The 20,282-nt window shown below is 42.6% G+C and overlaps 1 protein-coding gene across 2 annotated transcripts in view; it reads right to left on the bottom strand.

Annotated features, from left to right (window-relative positions):
* The window catches only part of LOC309560971 (uncharacterized protein), a 73,995-nt gene that overhangs the window by 32,553 nt on the left and 21,160 nt on the right, over positions 1-20,282 (bottom strand). For both annotated transcript variants that reach the window (XM_082264674.1, XM_082264675.1), the window contains exons 3-6: positions 14,059-14,157; positions 11,879-11,947; positions 7,903-8,007; positions 6,045-6,140 (exon numbers count right to left, since the gene is read on the bottom strand). In XM_082264674.1, coding sequence (XP_082120800.1) covers positions 6,045-6,140; positions 7,903-8,007; positions 11,879-11,947; positions 14,059-14,157 — 369 coding nt within the window. The remainder of the gene's footprint in view (positions 1-6,044; positions 6,141-7,902; positions 8,008-11,878; positions 11,948-14,058; positions 14,158-20,282) is intronic.

Here is a 20,282-nt window from a genome sequence, read left to right as displayed (position 1 = left end):
CCTACCGTCTATTTCTGCCTTTTACCTGCACTGACCTCGGCCTGTTACGACCATGTTTTTTGCCTGCCACTTAGACTGATCCTTCGCCCTGCTACTGTAGTAGTGGGATTCAAAATGACACAGGGGTCTCACTTTTGTGAGGGGCTTCAGAATATAGCGTTCTGATATGAGAAAACCAGTTTTTGGATTTCTCTGGGTTTGTAAACTCAGAACAGGGTCTGGAGTCCGGAGGCTTCAAAGCGATTTGGGTGGGAGAAGCCTCTACCCCTGTCCCCATTCTTTGCCGACCGAGGCCCTAAGCTTGATGGTCCTGCCTGCTGCCTGGACCAATACTTTGGCTGTGCTGATCATATCCCTGCCTGCACTGACCCAGGACTTTTTATGGAAGATGTGCCTGTTGCCTGGACCAATACTTGGGCTGTACTGACCATATCTCTGCCTGCTGCCTGTACTAATTATGGACAGTATTCCTGCCTGCTGCATGGACAATCCTTTTTCTGCTGCTGACCTGCCTGCTACCTGGACCAATGCTTTGGCTGTGCTGACAATATCTGTGGCTGCTGCCTGTACTGACTATGGACAGTATTCCTGCCTGCTGCCTGGACAATCCTTTCACTGTCGCTGTCTACGTTCCTGCCTGCTGCCTGAACCACTGCACTGCTAAAACCACAGGTATTTTTTTGTTTATCCTTTGCTCAGCAGAATGTATTTTGGTATGTATTATGCTATGTGTTAGGGGCCTTCAACAATGTGATAGGTTGTCAGGAATTTATGTGTGTGATTTATGTCCCTAGCCACTTGCCAACCGGCCAATGTATATATACGTTCTCCGTTTAAACCTAAAAACCAGTGTTATGGCAGCAGATAGCTGCCATAACCCTGGTATTTTTTTTAAACGGTGGACAGTTGGCTTTCCGATAAGGGTGGTCCCAGCGGCGGAATCGCCGCGGGATCACCCTTCCGGGATGGCGGAAGAGGTGACCCCCCCCCCCCCCTCCCGCCGCGTCCCGGTCCTTTTCCCCGCTAACCGGACCCGCCGGCAGCGGGGAAAACGATCCGGTCCCAGATCCTCATGGACAGGATGTTGAGTGAGGGCAAGCTTGCCGTCACTCGACTCTATGGTCTTGGAGGACCGGAGCTACGGCAAACGTTGTTGCCTAGCAACCAGTTTAAAGGTCCCTTTTTTTTTTTTTCATTTTATTTTATTTATTTATTTATTTTTTTTTTTTTCTATCTTTTAGTGTACTTGTGAGATCTGAGGACTTTTTGACCCCAGATCTTACAAAAAAGAGGTCCTGTCGTGCCTATTTCTATTACAAGAAATGTTTACATTCCTTGTAATAGAAATAAAAATGATCAATTTTTTTTTTTTTTTTTTTAAACGGTGTAAAAATAAAAAATAATAAATAAAATAAATAGTATAAAAAAAAAAAAAAAAATTAAAGCACCCTGTCCCCGTTAGCTCGCGCGCAGAAGCGGACGCATACGGAAACCCCGCCCACATATGTAAACGGTGTTCAAACCACACATGTGAGGTATCGCCGCGATCGTTAGAGCAAGAGCAATAATTTGAGCCCTAGACCTCCTCTGTAACTCTAAGATGGCAACCTGTAGAAATTTTTAAATTGTCGCCTATGGGGATTTTTAAGTACCAAAGTTTGTCGCCATTCCGTGAGCGTGCGCAATTTTTAAGCATGACATGTTGGGTATCTATTTACTCGGCGTAACATTATCTTTCACATTATGGAAAAAAATTGGGCTAATTTTACTGGTTTCTTATTTTTTAATTAAAAAAAGTGAATTTTTTTAAAAAAAATTGCGTTTGGAAGACCGCTGCGCAAATACGGTGTGATAAAAAATATTGCAATAATCTCTATTTTATTCTCTAGGGTCTCTGCTAAAAAAAATATATAATGTTTGGGGGTTCTAAGTAGTTTTCTAGTAAAAACAACTGATTTTAGCTTGTAAACACCAAATGTCAAAAATAGGCCTAGGCAAGTGGCTAGGATGCATGATGGGGCTCCTTGGATGTTGGGTCCCTCTATATGGCTAGGCTGTGAAAAAGTCTCACACATGTAGTATCGCCATACTCAGGAGGAGTGGCAGAATGTATTTTGGGGTGTCATTTTTGCTGTATACATGCTATGTGTTAGGAATATCCAATAAATCGACAACTTTGTGTAAAAAAAAAAAAGGTTTTAATTTTTTTCCCACATTTTCCAAAAACTTGTGGAAAAAAATGACACGTTCAAAAGACCCATAATGCCTCATAAAATATACGTTGGAGTGTTTGCTTTCCAAAATGGGGTCATTTTGTGGGCGTTTCCATTGTCTTGGTGCTCTAGGGCCTTCAGAAGTGTGATAGGTAGTCCGAAAATGATGTGTGTCATTTATGCTCCTAGAACGCCTGAAGGTGCTTCTTGAATGTGGAGTCTCTTTATGTGGCCAGGCTGTGTAAAAGTCTCACACATGTGGTATCGCCATACTCAGGAGGAGTAGCAGAATGTATTTTGGGGTGTAATTTTTGCTATTTCCATGCTATGTGTTAGAAATATCCTATAAATCGACAACTTTGAGTAAAAAAAAAAGGTTTTCATTTGTTTCCCACATTTTCCAAAAGCTTGTGGAAAAAAATGACACGTTCAAACGACCCATAATGCCTCATAGAATATACGTTGGAGTGTTTGCTTTCCAAAATGGGGTCATTTTGTGAACTTTTCCATTGTATTGGTGCTCTAGGGCCTTGAAAAGTGTGATAGGTAGTAAGAAAGTTTTATGTGTATTTATGCTCCTAGAACGCCTGAATGTGCTTCTTGGACGTGGAGTCTCTTTTTGTGGCCAGGCTGTGTAAAAGTCTCACACATGTGGTATCGCCATACTCAGGAGGAGTAGCAGAATGTATTTTGGGGTGTAATTTTTGCTATTTCCATGCTATGTGTTAGAAATATCCTATAAATCGACAACTTTGTGTAAAAAAAAAAGGTTTTCATTTGTTTCCCACATTTTCCAAAAGCTTGTGGAAAAAAATGACACGTTCAAACGACCCATAATGCCTCATAGAATATACGTTGGAGTGTTTGCTTTCCAAAATGGGGTCATTTTGTGAACTTTTCCATTGTATTGGTGCTCTAGGGCCTTGAAAAGTGTGATAGGTAGTAAGAAAGTTTTATGTGTATTTATGCTCCTAGAACGCCTGAATGTGCTTCTTGGACGTGGAGTCTCTTTTTGTGGCCAGGCTGTGTAAAAGTCTCACACATGTGGTATCGCCATACTCGGAAGGAGTAGCAGAATGTATTTTTGGGTGTAATTTTTGCTGTGTACATGCTATGTGTTAGAAATAGCTTATAAATTGACAACTTTGTGGGAAAAAAAAGTGAAGAAAATTTTTTTTTTATTTTCCCAAGAATTGTGGGAAAAAATTACAACTTCAAAAAACCCACCATGCCTCTTACTAAATACCTTGGACTGTCTATTTTACAAAAAGGGGTCATTTGGGCGGTATTTGTACTGTCCTGACATTTCAGGGCCTCAAGAAAGGAGATAGGCCGTCAGTACATCTGGTGTGATCAATTTTCAGTAATTGGTACCATAGCTTCTAGACTCAATAACTTTCACACAGACTAAATAATATACACTAATTTGGGTTAATTTTACCAGAGACATGTAGCAGTATACATTTTGGCCTAAATGTATGAAGAAAAATTAATTTTTTGCAAAATTTTATAATTGAAACTAAAAAAAAGTGTTTTTTTTTCAAAATTTTTGCTCTTTTTTTGCTTATATCACGAAAAAAAAAAACCCCAGTTGTGATCAAATACCACCAAAAGAAAGCTCTATTTGTGTGAAAAAAATGATAAAAATTTTGTTTGGTTACAGTGTAGCATGACTGAGCAATTGTCATTCAAAGTGTGAGAGTGCTGAAAGCTGAAAATTGGTCTGGGCAGGAAGGGGGTCTAACTGCTCTGTATGGAAGCGGTTAAAGAGAGATTCTAAAGGTTACGGTAGAGTCTAGAAAATGGGCAATACTGGAGGGAGACAGCAACGAGTCAGTTCTAAGGTAGAGAAAAACAAAAAAAGGAGGGGGGAAGGATAAAAAGGGGATCTAAATATTGCATATCTTCCTAAATAGTGAGAATGATGTAGAGGAGGTGAAAAAAAAAAAAAAAAGACAAATTGGATAAATTATGGAAGGATTTTATTTAAACAAACAAAAAAAAAGTTAGGATTATTAACTACTATGATGGGGTAGACATGCAAATTAGTAATGAATGCCAAAATGAATTACCCTAGATAATCAAGACCAACTCCGGGAAATTTAAAATGATCCCCTGTAGTGGGGCTGTGCTCGCAATGCAAGGGTTACTTGTTCGTTTTGTCTAGGGGAGAGGAGACAGTTTTACTTACCTGGTCCTCCACTCCAGCAGCTGATGGTGCTCCCCTCCTACACTCCAGCAGTGGACAGTCCCTTGGCATAAAACCTGTCAAATGCAAGGCTATGGACTCTGGTTTTTGTCTTGATGAGGTCTGTATCCTAGACCTCTGGAGCATGGGGGGAGAAGACGCTGCAGGGACTAGTCTAGCAGCGAGGAGGAGCAGAGGATTGGTTGAGTAATCTGGTCTATTTTCCCATCCCACACATTCCTGGATCACAAGGCTCATCTGTAGCGGGTGCTGGAGCAACTACAAGCTGGACATTGGATACATCACAGACCAATGAACATACTAACCAGCACACCATGGATCTTCGAATGCAGGCTAAAGCTTTTATTGAAGAGAGATCACATCACAGTGAAAGTGCAACATTTCGGAGCCGCATAGGACCGCTTCGTGACAAAGGGGATCTGCGCGGCTCTGAAATATTGCACTTTCACTGTGATGTGATCGCTCTGCAATAAAAGCTTTAGACTGCATTTGATAGACTCCATTTGAAGATCCATGGTGTACTGGCATACACTGGTATGTTAATTGATTGGGTAAAGTCATTTTTTTTTTTTTTAAATTCCCCCCCCCTAAATGAACAATTAACTCTTAGGGCTCTTTCACACAGTCCGCCTCCGTAGGCGGATCCGTGCTGCTCAGCGGTGATCAATCCGCGATCCCCGCTGAGCCGTCGGATGACAGCTCCGTCTCCGCTTGCAGTGCAGAGAAGGAGGTGTCACAGCCCCCGCTGCTCTCTATGGGGAATCGGATGAGAGCGGACCACCTGTCTGCTCTCATCCGATCCGATCCGATCCCCAGGACGGATGGAAAATAGGGTTTCCATCCATCCGGATTTCACGGACAGGATCGGATGCGGATGGGTCAGCACTGACATCTGCTGCTCCATAGGGCTGAATGGGGCATCCGATCAGATCCGCCTAAAAACTGACAGGCGGATCTGATCGGACCGCCCGTGTGAAAGAGCCCTTACAGTGTTGGCACAGCCCCACTGCAAGGGATGTTTTACTTGCCTGGAGTTGGACTTTAACAAGACACACATTCACTTTATCCCACGCATCGTCACAGCATCTAGTATGAATAAGCCCTAATCAGAATTAATCGCGATCTCTTGATTGTAGTGCATGCTTCATCATTATTATCAATATATCACTTCCACTACTTCTTTGTGAAAATAAAATACTGAAAAGCACCTACTGGCTACTCCTAGAAGAGGAAATGACTGGATGTGCGATACCGCTGCTATTAGTTATGTATCTTTTTTTTTTTTTTTAAACCTATCCCCGGGGAAAGGAAAAATACTCCCGAGAGGCTGCCCCCACACTGCAAGGGTTAAATACTAGTTTAGATCTATGGTAAGGCTGGCCATACATTATACAATTTTCTTTAGATTTACCTTCAACTAAGTAGTACAAAGGCCTGCCAATTGAATGTGTTTAGTTTTGACTCCTATTATATGGTTTTAGGTAAATCTAACAAAAAAGTGTACAAAAAAATTGAACATGTATGGCCAGCATAAGCAGTTTTACTTATCCAGTCCTCCACTCCCTGGTAGCCCCACTGCAAGCAAGGATTTGTTTACCGTGGAGTTCAGCTTTAATACTAACCTGAAGAATCATCGTCATCATCATACAGCGCTGGATCACTCAGGCTCTCCTTTTCTTCTGATGTAGAGATGTGCTCTTTCTTCACAAACACAGAGTCTACATATAAACACAGGAAAATGTCACAAGAACAGTCATTAAAAATAATAAACTTATTACAAAGTCTGGGAGTCCTAAGATTCCAAGATTTTAGGAGCTTAGGACCGTACATTATGCAATTTCCTTTCCTGTAACCACAGAATGAAGGAAAGAAAATTGCTTTATTTCCCCCATTAAAACACAGTAAGTGTTGATGAGGGAATCCCTCTCGCTGTGCTATTGTATTCTGACAGCTGGAGGTTTCCCAGCCATCAGAATACAATGATGTAGCCACTAGCAGTGATCGAAGGAAAAAAAAAATACCCGGTGCCCTCTTCGCATCCTGAGCGCATTAAGATACTGTATACCAGTGATGGTGAACCTTGGCACCCCAGATGTTTTGGAACTACATTTCCCATGATGCTAATGCACTCTGCAGTGTAGTTGAGCATCATGGGAAATGTAGTTCTAAAATATCTGGTGTGCCAAGGTTCGCCATCACTGCTGTATACTATTACCCTTCCTTCGGTGCCCTTCATACCTTTGCTAGAAACCTCACCATTCATACTCCTCCCCGCCCCCCCTTCCTTTTTTTTTTTTTTTTCCTCCCTCCCCCAACTGTTCCTCTCTCACCCCTTCCCCTCGCTAGTTCCCTTTTTTATCCTTTTCCTTGATTTAATATGTAAAATATTTTATCCTGTGCATTATTTTATCCTGTGCATTCATGGGGGCAGCAAAACCTGTTCTCCCAAGGAAGACGACCCCCTCATATTCCACTTTAGGCCCTGTTTAATGGTCTTCGTTGATGGGTGTCACCCGCATTTCATGTCAACTTTAACTGGTATTGTATCTTCTGTTGTTCTGGACCTCTCTGGGGTAATTTCATGCTTGTATCCTAATTTGATTTGCTGTTCTGTGTATGCCGGATACTTAAAGAATTTGAAAAAATACCCAGTTTTACTGACGTCAATGGATAGATCAACTTCAGTAGACCCAGCCTGCCCATAGATGGATCAATATTAGCCTGGTTCCTGCTGAACTGCCCAAATTTCTGTCCGTCTATGGCTTGCTTTACTATTCGACTGCTAGGCGAAAAAACGGAGCTGCTTCTAGCAGATTTGGAGGTGGGGGGTGGCTGCTGTCAGACTACAATGTCCCAGTGGAGAAAGGGGGGGGGGTATAGTAGTAGGGGGGAGGGGCGGGGGCTTGGATTCCTCCATCTACACTGCTGGCTAAACAAAAAATGAAAGCAAAGCTGGTTGTAAGCAAAAAGTACACCTGTGTGCGTCTTATGAGAAAAAAAGACATCAGATCACATCATAGTAGCCAAATTTATCTTGCTGTTGATGTGGGGTTGCCATTAAGAGGATGTGAATATGGAGGAAAGCAGGAAATAGATCAGATGCAACCTCTTATAATAATCTAAAGAGTCCTTTTGCACTGTCAACTGCATTACAAAAACACTTTTAATACACTGGTGGCGGAGGTTCGACCATGTCCATCCTGGGGCAGCTGCACATTTTGGTATGGTTAAGGGAACACATTCAGGAATACTAGGTGCTTGGCAGTGTCTGACTTCCATACTTTTGAGTCACTGACCCAAAACAGCATGGAGCAAGGATTCTGATCTGCACAGGGGACATGTCAGCAATAGCAGCCTATCCTCCTACAAAAGCTTGCCTTTATTGTGCACTCAATATAAAGCCCACACAGCATACAAAAAATAAGTGTCAAGTTTCAAGCCAAAAAAAAAAAAAGAAGTTTTTTTGCTATTGGTACTAACCCGAGCAATCATAATCCACATACTGTCCAGGGTCGTTGACATTGGACTTTCTTTCTTGCTCAGTATCTGAGTCAGAGTCAGAGTCAATTTCCAGGTAGATGCAATCTATGTATGCGCAACAGAAAATAGGACATATACAAAGTAAATACCATTTCTACAAAGATGACAAGAGCACAGCTAAAAAGAAAAAAAAATTGGGATTTTGTAAAATTAATGTCTCCGAGTTCAAATACTGGCATAGAGCTCCATTAGTGATAAGTATAGGGTTATATCGCCTCCTGCAGAAGTAGGACTAGACAGAACAATAAACTTGGCTACGCCCATGGGCCGTCCTCAGCTGGTATATAACCCCCTCTCTGCTATAGGTATTCAGTTTAGTAGAAAACAGTATTAGAAGTATAAAAAAAATCCTTAGAAAGGGTGGGTGCTGTGTCCGTTCATGAACTCCAGAGAAATTTACGGCGAGTACATAAATCCCATCTTCTCTTTAGTTCATCGACAGACACAGTGCTCCGTTAATCATGACTATAGGGATATCCAAAAAAAGTGCCAGAAGCAAAATGAGGTGTGGGGAAAATAACCCAAGGCTAAAAACAAGAGCCATAACCGGGTCACAGGAGCCCAACCAGGACACAGGAGCCCCTATCTGAAACACAAATTAAAAGAAAAAAACACCCCTCACGAGGGAACGGCCCCTCTTAAACAGCAGCCTGGAAAACCTTGCAGCCAAAAGAAGCATCCACAGATGCCAAAATATCTACTTTGTAGAATTTGGTGAAAGTATGCACCGACAACTAAGTGGCCACCTTGCAAACCTGAGATATTGACGCTTGATGAAGGAAGGCCCAAGAAGTACTCAGTGCCCGAGTAGAATGGGCCGTGACAGGGAAAGGAGGAACCTGAACTTTAATAGAATAGGCCTGAGTCACCATCTGTCTGATCCATCTAGAGATGGTAGACGAAGAAGCGGCCAGCCCTTTCTTTGGTCCTTATGTAACCTCCGAAAGGACTCAGTGGCTGCCAGATACATTCGAACCACATCCAAGGCATGCAGTGCAAACTCCTTGGGATGACCCGGCTTGGGACACAAGGAAGGCATTACAATGTCCTCATTCAAATGGAAGTTAGAGGCAACTTTGAGCAGGAGTGACGGACAGGGACGAAGAACCACTTTATCTCTATGGACCACTAAATAGGTAATACAACAGGATAGTGCCGCAAACTCCGATACCCTGCGGGCTAAGGTAAAAGCCACCAAGAATGCCACCTTCTGGGACAACGTCGGCAAGGGAATCTCCCGAACATTCTCAAATGTAGGCTTCTGGAGAACAGAGAGCACTAAAAATTTAAATCCCAGGGTGACAAATGAGACTGTATAGGTGGAGCCACATGTCGAGCTCCCTGAATAAAAAGTATGAACTAAAGAGTGCATGGCTAGGGGGTTGCTGAAAGAAGATTGCCAAGGCAGACACCTGGCTCTTGATGGTACTCAAGGCCAACTTCTACTCAACGAAGAAACGCCAAGATCCGAGCCACAAAAAAAAGGAGCAAGGATGAACGCCAATCGACTCACAACAAGAACTGTATGCTTTCCACATACAATAGTATATCTTGCTAGAAGTCGACTTCCTTGCCGTCAACATAGTAGGGATCACTGATCCAGACAAACCTCTATCCCTCAGTACCTGGCTTTCAATAGCTAAGCCATTAAAACCAGCGACTGTAAAGCAGGATTGTAGATCAGCCATTGGGACAACTGGTCCTCAGAGGTAGCCCCCAAGGGACGTTTACAGTGACCAGAATGATGGTGGAAGACCTCGTCCTTGATTCTTTACAGGAACCGCGGCTTGAGTCGAGGATGATACTGGCCTTGCAGTGCCCCTAGGACATCTGCGGCCTCTGCCAGAGGAACCCCTGACCTCTCCACAAACCTTGGTATACTCCTGTGGAGCCGAACCTGCTGAAGGAGCTGCATAAAGGACTGTGTAAACAGAACTGTCTTGAAGGCTTTGTCTGCAGACCAATTCTTAAGCCACAGCACGCGCCTAATCACAACTGCTAAAAACGGAGAGCTTGGATGGTAATGGAGCCACAACCAAAGATGCATCACATAAGAACATCAGCCCTTGGACCAACTGGTCCGCTAGATTAATTGGGGGGAACCTGCTCATTATCCAGACGCAAAAGCTTTGCCCATTCAGTTAGGGTCTGAGACACCACGGCCGAGGCCAAGACTGGTTGCAATGCCGAACCGGCCATAGTAAACATGCTGCGCCCAAACAGCCTCCGCTTTCCCATCAGCCAGGTCTTTAAAAGGACGGGCATTCCTCTACTGGGGATCATAGCGGCTTTATTCAACCTGGAAACAGGATGGTCCACCACTGGTGGACTAGTGCACTTTTTTTAAAAGGGATTCCTCAAAGGAGTAACGTCCTGAGAAATGTTTGGGGACCACAAAAGGTTGCTTTGGTTGCCCCTAATCCCTATAGATAAATCTGTCAAAATAAGAAAACGCCTTAGCTGTAGGAGATGACTTGTGACCAAAAGGGACAGCCACGTTCATGGCCACATCAGCCACATCCTTCATTTTTAAAGTCTAAACGCACTGCTGTAATAAGTGCGTCCACCAGCGCCTTCTCATTCTCTGCTGCTCACTATCGGACGGATCGGGGAGCGCGATATCAAGTCCCACCAGACGAGCCACGTCCACGACGACACCAGGCTCAGAATTAGATGAGACAGACTGAGCAGGAGAAGGAGGGGGGACGCTGCCTCCTGGGCCTCTGCCCACATGCCACTTTCACCCGGGATACCAAGGACTGTGAGATCACATCAACGCAACAATGGGGAGCTGAGGTTCCAAGAAACCCGGCGCCTCCATGAGGGGGTCAGTGGAGGAGATGTGACCATGAGGCTCCATAGGATAAGGGAGAGCCCGCAACAAAAAAGTGTGTTAGGGGTTAAGCCCAGCTCAACTAAGGGATTTTAGGATGGGAGGAGGGAACCGCAGGCAGGTCTGATCATCCCTGGAGGGTACCCGCGTCCACCCCAAGCCAAGGGAGTGCTGTGACTCCGACCAACGCCCGGTCATATGTAACCCTGCAAGACATTGAACACGCGTGGCAGACTCTGTTCGTGAGGCAATGTCGTGGCCCACCTAGCGAATAGCTGTGGTCTTCACGCGCTCGCTGGCTGGACTGGGGGGGGGGGGGGGGGGGGACACTGGATCAAGATTATCCACTCAGTCACCCAGTCCAGCAGTTGATTGGAGATTACTCAGGAAAAAAAATCAAAAAAAAAATCAAAAAGATGCATGGAAGGAAAAAAAAACTGCTAGGACCGGAAGATCCCAGCGGGGAGCCTAGCTCTTTACTCCTGACTAGACAGAAACAAACTTAAAACCTATAGCAGAGAGGGGGTTATATACCAGCTAAGGACGGCCCATGGTGGTAGCCAAGTTTTTTGTTCTGCCTAGTCCAACTCCTGCAGGAGGCGATATAACCCTATAGTCATGATTAATGGAGTGTGGTGTCTGTCGATGAACTAAAGAGAAAAAAATGTTTATGGCAGTCTAATTTTCACAACAGATGTAAGTAGTCCAAGCCTCATTAGTAGTAATCAAGGAGAGCATTTACAGACAGAACTTTGATTTTAGAGTGTAGAAGAGTTATATTCTGTCTGGATTATTACAGTCTGTCTTCAGGGTAAAAAGTAAAAGGAAATCCATAATTTTACAGTAAAAAGTCTAAAAAGGGATTTTCCCCAATTTGCAAAGATTTTCTCACTCCCTGTTGTGTCTCTAGGGCAGGAAGTGAAGGGAAAGTTAAAAAAGAAAGGAACAAATAAAAAAAGTTTTGACTTTAAATACATCTTAGTGCTCAAGTTACAGGGGGATAGCCACATCATCACAATGGGACGGACAGACGAAAAGACAGATGTCATTGGAAAGAAAACACATTGAGCACTAGAACTGTACCTGATAACTCATCATCTGTCAGTAGTTCTGGAAGATTAGCTACCATTTCAGGCCTCACAATGATGCAAGCTACAAATGTACAATACAGAAATATGAAACACAGTGTTAGAATTTATACCAATCATTTGGCGCTCTCTGCACCTCACAGTTTATATATACGGTTTAAAAGCAAAATAGAGTAGCAATGCATGTGATCTCTAACTGGTCACTGTGATCACATGATACAGGGTCAATCTCAGTGGACCTGTACCATGTGAAAGCTGTGGAAAATCACAGCTTTACATTAGCACACAATGAATGGCTATGAATAAATGGATACTACACAAAACTCACTATGCCCCTTACTAAATGCCTTGGAATGTCTACTTTGCAAAAGAGGAAATCTAGGGGAAATTTGTACTGCCCTGGCATTTGAGCCTCAATAAATTATACATGCACACACACACACACACACACACACACACACACACACACACACACACACTATAGTTTGTAGTCTCTATAAAAGTTCACACAAAATAAATGTACAGCCGTGGCCAAAAGTTCGGATAATGATACAAATATTAATTTTCATAAAGTCTGCTGCCTCAGTGTTTTTAGATATTTTTGTTAGATGTTACTATGATATACCAAAGTATAATTACAAGCATTTCATGTGTCAAAGGCTTTTTTTGTCAATCAAATTAAGTTTATGCAGAGTCAATATTTGCAGTGTTGAACCTTCTTTTTCAAGACCTCTGCAATTCACCCTGGCATGCTGCCAATCAACTTCTTGGCCACATCCTGACTGATGGTCGCCCATTATTACATAATCAATGCTTGGAGTTTGTCAGAATTTGTGGGGTTTTTTTTGTTCACCCGCCTCGAGAATTGACCACAAGTTCTCAACGGGATAAGGGTCTGTTGGGTTTCATGGCCATTGACCCAACATTTTGATGTTTTGTTATCCAGGCCGCTTAGTTATCACCTTGGCCTTATGGCAAGGTGCTCCATCATGCTGGAAAAGGCATTGTTCATCACCAAACTGTTCTTGGATCGTTGGGAGAAGTTTCTCTCGGGGGAAGTTTTTGTACCATTCTTTATTCATGGCAGTGTTCTTGCGAAAATTGCGAGTGAGCCCCACTCCATTGGCTGAGAAGCAACCCCACACATGAATGGTCTCAGAATGCTTTACTGTTGGCATGACACAGGACTGATGGTAGCGCTCACCTTTTTTTCTGTGGACAGGGCTTTTTTCCAGATGCCCTAAACAATCGGAAAGGGGATTCATCAGAGAAAACTACACCAGTCCTCAGCAGTCCAATCCCTGTATTTTTTGCAGAATATCAGGTCTGTCCCTGATGTTTTTCCTGGAGAGAAGTGGCTTCTTTGCTCCCCTTGTTGACACCAGGCCATCCTCCAAAAGTCTTCTCCTCACTGTGTGTGCAGATGTCCTCACACCTGCCTGCTGCCATTCCTGAGCAAGCTCTGCACTGGTGGTGCCCCGAACCAGCAGCTGAATCAGCTGTAGGAGACGGTCCTGGCACTTGTTTGATTTTCTTGGATGCCCTGAAGCCTTATTCACAAAATGCAGTGGAAATGTTTTTTTATGGGATTAAGTTCATTTTCATGGCAAAGAGGGACTTTGCAATTAATTGCAATTCATCTGATCACTCTTCATATTATTCTGGAGTATATGCAAATTGCCATCATGAAAAAGGGAGGCAGCAGACTTTGTGAAAATTCATATTTGTGTCATTCTCAAAACTTTTGGCCACGGCTGTTCACTAATTTGGTTTTTTTTTTTTAACCAAAGAAATGTAGCAGAATACATTTAGGCCTAAATGTATGAATAAAGGATTATTTATTTGCAATTTATTTTAATAGCAGAAACCAAGAAAAACGTATTTAATCTTCAAAATGTTCTGTATTTTTAAATTTATATAGCAAAAAAAAAAAAACCCAGTTGCGAATGGATACGACCAAAATTACGCTCCATCTGTCTCAAAATAAATGATAATTTCATTTGTGCACAGTGTTGCATTCCTGAATAATTGTGAAAGTGTAACAGCGCTGAAATCTGAAAATGGCCTGGGCAGGAAGGGGGGTGAAATTTTCCAGTATTGAAGTGGTTTAAAAAGAAAAAAAAAATAGATTTACAATCACTTTAAATTGAACAATGATGGTTTCTTTGTACTAACCCATTGGGGTCTCCTCCTCACTTTGCAGCTGACTCTTCAAAGTCGGTTCCTTCCCTCGCTCAGCTTTACAGATCATTTCTGGCTTTCTGCAGGCGTTTTCTGAAACCAATAAAGAAAAATGCAATCAGTGGCGTTTGGACAAAGCTTACTACTTCTGCCTATTACTAACTCCCTGGCGGTTCCATACAGGACAGCTAACCAACAATAAATAAAAACAAACAAAAACTTTTTTTTTTTTTCAGTTCACTAAGGCTCCGTTCACATCTAGGCGTCCCGGATCGCCGCAATTGAGCCTGCGATCTCAAATCTATGTGCGACCACCGTCGCTTCCAATAGAACCACGATCGTGGCGCGATTTTGCGTCGATTGCCGCCCAGCTAATCGGGTTAAATTGCACAAACAGAATTGTCCAGGAACTGCTTTTGAGCATCAGGCATTCCGCGATTCTATTTGTGCGATTTTACTGCAACTCGTCAAGCAACAATCACGGCAAAATCGCGCCGCAATCAGGGTGCGTTTGTAAGTGACGGGGATCGCAGGCGTGAATTGGGATCGTGGGCAGAATCGCGGCGATTCCTCCCACAACCCGGGATGCCTAGATTTGAATGGAGCCTAAAAGTATTACTGCCTGAATCAGATACTTTAAGCGTTTGGGTTTATTTTATAGCTTTTGAATTTTTGAAGACAGCACCTGCAGATAATAAAGGTGATATACCTGAGTAACACACAAGGAAAATGTGCCGTTTCAACCATTTATTCAATAAAAACATCAACAGATGTAATGATGTACTGTGGAAAAGTAAGTATACCCTTGGCATCAAAAGCTGGCATTGCCCCTGCAGCAGCAATTACTTCCTGTAGCCCATTTGTATAACTGCCCACCAGTCTCTTAACCATCTCTCCATACAAAACTCTTCCATTTGCTAGAGGTTTGTGGGTTTAAATGCATGAACTGCTCCCTTCAAAATCAATCCCCCCTCACAGCAATTAGATTCAAACCAAGCCTTTGGCTAGGACAGTAATAAATCTCTATTTACAAACCCAATTCCAAAAAAGTTGGGACACTGTACAAATTGTGAGTAAAAAAGGAATGGTCTAATTCACAAATCTCATAAACTTATATTTTATTCACAACATACACAATATAATATAGATAACATATCAAATGTTGAAAGTGAGACATTTTGAAATGTCATGCCAAATATTGGCTCATGTTTGGATTTCATGAGAGCTACACATTCCAAAAAAGTTGGGACAGGTAGCAATAAGAGGCCGGAAAAGTTAAATGTACATAAAAGGAACAGCTGGAGGACCAATTTTCAACTTATCAGGTCAATTGGCAACATGATTGGGTATAAAAAGAGCCTCTCAGAAGTCAAGATGGGCAGAGGATCACCAATCCCCCCAATGCAGCAGTGAAAAATAGCGGAGCAATATCAGAAAGGAGTTTCTCAGAGAAAAATTGCAAAGAGTTTGAAATTATCATCATCTACAGTACATAATATCATCCAAAGATTCAGAGAATCTGGAACAATATCTGTGCGTAAGGGTCAAGGCCAGAAAACCATACTGGATGGCGGTGATCTTCGGGCCCTTAGACGGCACTGCATCACATACAGGAATGCTACTGTAATGGAAATCACAACATGGGCTCAGGAATACTTCCAGAAAACATTGTCGGTGAACACAATCCACCGTGCCATTCGCTGTTGCCAGATAAAACTCGATAGGGCAAAAAAGAAGCCAAATCTAAACATGATCCAAAAGCGCAGGCGTTTTCTCTGAAGTTCTTTTTGGAAAACTGGGACACCATGTCATCCGGACTTAAGAGGACAAGGACAACCCAAGTTGTCATCAGCGCTCAGTTCAGAAGCCTGCATCTCTGATGGTATGGGGTTGCATGAGTGCGTGTGGCATGGGCAGCTTACACATCTGGAAAGGCACCATCAATGCTGAAAGGTATATCCAAGTTCTAGAACAACATTTGTTCCCATCCAGACGTCGTCTCTTTCAGGGAAGACCTTGCATTTTCCAACATGACAATGCCAGATCACATACTACATCAATTACATCATGGCTGCATAGAAGAAGGATCCGGGTACTGAAATGGCCAGCCGGCAGTCCAGATCTTTCATCCATAGAAAACTTTTGGTGCATCATAAAGAGGAAGATGTGACAAAGAAGACCTAAGACAGTTGAGCAACTAGAAGCCTGTATTAGAGAAGAATGGGACAACATTCATATTCCTAAACTTGGGAAACTTGTCTCCTCAGTCCCCAGACGTTTGCAGACTGTTATAAAAAGAAGAGGGGATGCCACACAGTGGTAAACATGGCCTTGTCCCAACTTTTTTGAGATGTGTTGATGCCATGAAATTTAAAATCAACTTATTTTTCCCTTAAAACATTTTCTCAGTTTAAACATTTGATATGTCATCTTTGTTGTATTCTGAATAAAATATTGAAATTTGAAACTTCCACATCATTGCATTCTGTTTTTATTCACAATTTGTACAGTGTCCCAACTTTTTTGGAATCGGGTTTGTATTTTCTTTTTGAGTCATTGCTTGCTGGATTTGTTAGCATTCTCGGATTCATTTATACTGAAAGTAGTTTCCATTAGAACGTCCGTTTTTGGACAGATGGCCTTATCAAGCACACTTTGATATGAAGCACAATTTATAGCTGACTCTATAAGTGTAAATTTGCCTGGATCCGGAAGCATAAAAGCAAACCTAAAACCATAACATTTCCACCAACATGCTTCAAAGTTGGTATGATGTTCTTCTCTTGAAATACTGTTTTTGGTGACCAAACCGCTCTGTCATTGACTAATCAGTCAACAGCACATCCAGAAAGGCTGGTATTTGCCTAGATTGCCTAAGTTCTTGGAGACTTATCTGATACATGTTCAGCTTTTGGGTTGAAACTGCTGTGCCGGCCAGCAATGTGATTTCTATATTATTCTTCTTATTGTGGTAGGATTCATTTCAAATAATTAGGGGATCTTTAGAAAGCTCTATTGATCTTGGAATGACACCAGACCCTAGATATCTGAGGTTTAACCACTTATGGACTGCCCCAGGCAGATATACTGTGGCTGGGTGGCCCTCCTGTGCGAAATCACATACCTGTACGTGATTTCGTGCATAGGGTCTGGGGTGCGCGCGTTCTGCTGGTGACTCACTTTTGCTGTGATTGGACAATGCGGGAGCCATTCATTCACAGGAGAGGCAGACCGCTGTTCGGTCAGTGAGGAAAATTGAGATCTTGTGTTTCTGCTAAGCAGGAACACGGACCTCTGTCTTCCTCTAGTTAAGTCATCCCCCACACAGTTAGAAAGAACTCCCTAGGGGCACACTTCACCCTTTGATTGTCCCTGTTATCCCCCTTCCCTGCCAATGTCATTAAACAGTGAGTTTTTTTTTTTTATTTATTTTTTAGCACTAATCACTGTGTTAGGTGTCCAAAATTTCCACCACAATGTCAGTCTCGCAAAAAAAAAAAAAAATAAATAAAATAAAAAAAAAGCAATAAAGCTATTTGCTGCCATTACTAGTAAAAAATAAAAAGTCCTTAAAGCGGTAGTATCCCGCTTTTTGACACTTTTACCTACAGGTAAGCCTATAATAAGGCTTACCTGTAGGTACAATTAATATCTCCTAAACCGGCATGGTTTAGGAAATATTTACAGTGCATGCAGCCGCTCTCGCGAGCGGCGCATGCGCTCTGAAGGTCCGGGGGGACCTTCAATTAATTTTCCGGGAGCTTGACGTCATCGCGGCTCCGGCCAATCATCGCGCCGGAGCCGTCTCTTCCGGCCAATCACCACGCCGGAGCCGCCGAACCCGGAAGAGACGCAGAGGGATCATGGCAGCGCCCGCAGCGATGTCCGGGGGTCCGTGTCGGGGCTTCGTTCTAAGGTAAGTTACACATAATGGGCTAGTATGCGATGCATACTAGCCCATTATGCCTTTGTCTTGCAGGTTTTTTTTTTTTTTGCTAGGGTTTACAACCGCTTTAAATCTATCCCATAGTTTGTAGACGCGATAACTTTTGTGCAAACTAATCAAAAAAGTTTTCTTCAAAATTGCTGTTTTTGTTTTTTTGTCTATAGCACAAAAAATAAAAACCGCAGAGGTGATCAAATACCACCAAAAGAAAACTATTTGTGGGGGGGGGGGGGACAGTTTTTGGGTACAGCATCACAGGTACGCGCAATTGTCAATTAGGATAATGCAGTGCCGTATCGCAAAAAATGGCCTGGTCATGGAGGGGGGGGGGGGGGGGGGGTAAATCTTCCAGGGCTTAAGTGGTTAAAGGATTAATTCACCTTTCATAATATGTTACACCCATATTCAGGTGAATCTTCTCTTCTCCACTAGCTGTAAAAAAGAAAAAAAAAAAAAAAAAAAAATAGAAAAATCACAGCTGTGCGGGGCTCTACCCATCCGGCCGCATCACTTATTGACAGCTCTCTATGGGTAGAAAACTACAAGGACTGGCAGACTGTGCGAATGTTGGCTTGTAGTTTTTCAATGAACTACCACAAAGCTGTGAGCACTTTGGTAGTTTCTTCCTATCAGCATAAAGGGAATCAACTCGGTAAAGGAGGAGAGCATATTTAAAAGAAGAAATACTACCACAAGAGGACACCGTTTTAAACTAGAGGGGCAAAGGTTTAAAAGTAATATGAGGAAGTATTACTTTACTGAGAGAGTAGTGGATGCATGGAATAACCTTCCTGCAGAAGTGGTAGCTGCAAATACAGTGAAGGAGTTTAAGCATGCATGGGATAGGCATAAGGCTATCCTTCATATAAGATAGGGCCAAGGACTATTCATAGGATTCAGATATATTGGGCAGACTAGATGGGCCAAATGGTTCTTATCTGCCGACACATTCTATGTTTCTATGTTTCTATCTATCGGCTTCCTCGTGACAGATCTGCAGGAGGCCTGCGTGGCATCAGAAAATGCTTTACAGGCTCCTGCAAGGAGAAATAAGTGCACATTTTTTTTAACTGCAAAAAAAAAAATGTGCACTTATTTTTTGCGAAAATGTGACCTTATCTTTAAACCAGTTCTGGACCGGGAGGTTTTCCCCCTTAATGACCAGGCAAATATTTTGTTATTCGGCACTGCCTTACTTTAACTGACAATTGCGTGGTTGTGCAACGCTGTACCTTAAAAATGTCCTTTTTTTCCCCCACAAATAGAGCTTTCTTTTGGTGGTATTTGATTACCTTTATTATTTTTATTTTTTGCGCTATAAAATGAAAAAAAAAAAGAGCGGCAATTCTGGAAAAAAAAAAAATATATATTTTTTACATTCTGCTATATAACATTATTAATAAAAAAAAATGTAAAACCCAATTCTTTTTTTATCATTTTAGGCCAATTTGTATCCTGCTACATATTTTTAATAATAAAAAAAAATTCCCAATAAGCATATATTGATTGGTTTGCGTAAAAGTTATCGTGTCTACAAACTAGGGGAAAGATTTATGTCATTTTTATTTATTATTTTTTTACTACAAGTAATGGCAGCAATCAGCGGTTATTAGCGGCACCCCTAACTGACCTTTTTGACACTTTAGGGGGACCAGTGACATTACTACAGTAATCAGTGCTAAAAATATGCACTGTTAATGTAATAATGATACTGGCAGAGAAGGAGTTAACACCAGGGGTGATCAAAGGGTTAATTGTATCCCTAGGGGGTGCTTTCTAACTGTGGGGAGGATGCATTTACTGAATGAACACAGAGACCTGCGTTCCTAAATAAGAGAAACACAGGATCCCTGTGTTCATTACTGACAGAACATCGGTCTGCTGTGTTTCCAAAGGTAGACCGCCGTTCTGTCTCCACAGGGAGCGATTGCAGGTGCCCGGCGGCAATCGCCGCTGCCACACCCGGTGATTGGCTCCCCCTGTGGCGAATGGGTGTGCGCGCCCCCACGAGCGGTCCTGCAGGGCGACGTAGTTATGTTGATTCGCGGGACAGAGCGGACCTGCCGCAGTATATATACTGCTAGCAGTCAGCAAGTGGTTAAATAAGACAGGACCCACCTTCATACCCCCCAAGGAAGATCTGATCATTGTGACTCTGGATTTCCAATGGTAGGAAGTGTAAGGGTGGACTTACTTTTTCCTTGTGACAAATCTCCATTTTTATTAATCTAGATTAGGAGAATGAATACACCAGGTCAGTTTTATTTGTGAC

Source organism: Pelophylax lessonae, assembly GCF_965119305.1.
Source record: "Pelophylax lessonae genome assembly, chromosome: 7".
Taxonomy (NCBI): Eukaryota; Metazoa; Chordata; class Amphibia; order Anura; family Ranidae; genus Pelophylax; species Pelophylax lessonae.
This window is presented reverse-complemented; position numbering and strand designations above follow the sequence as displayed.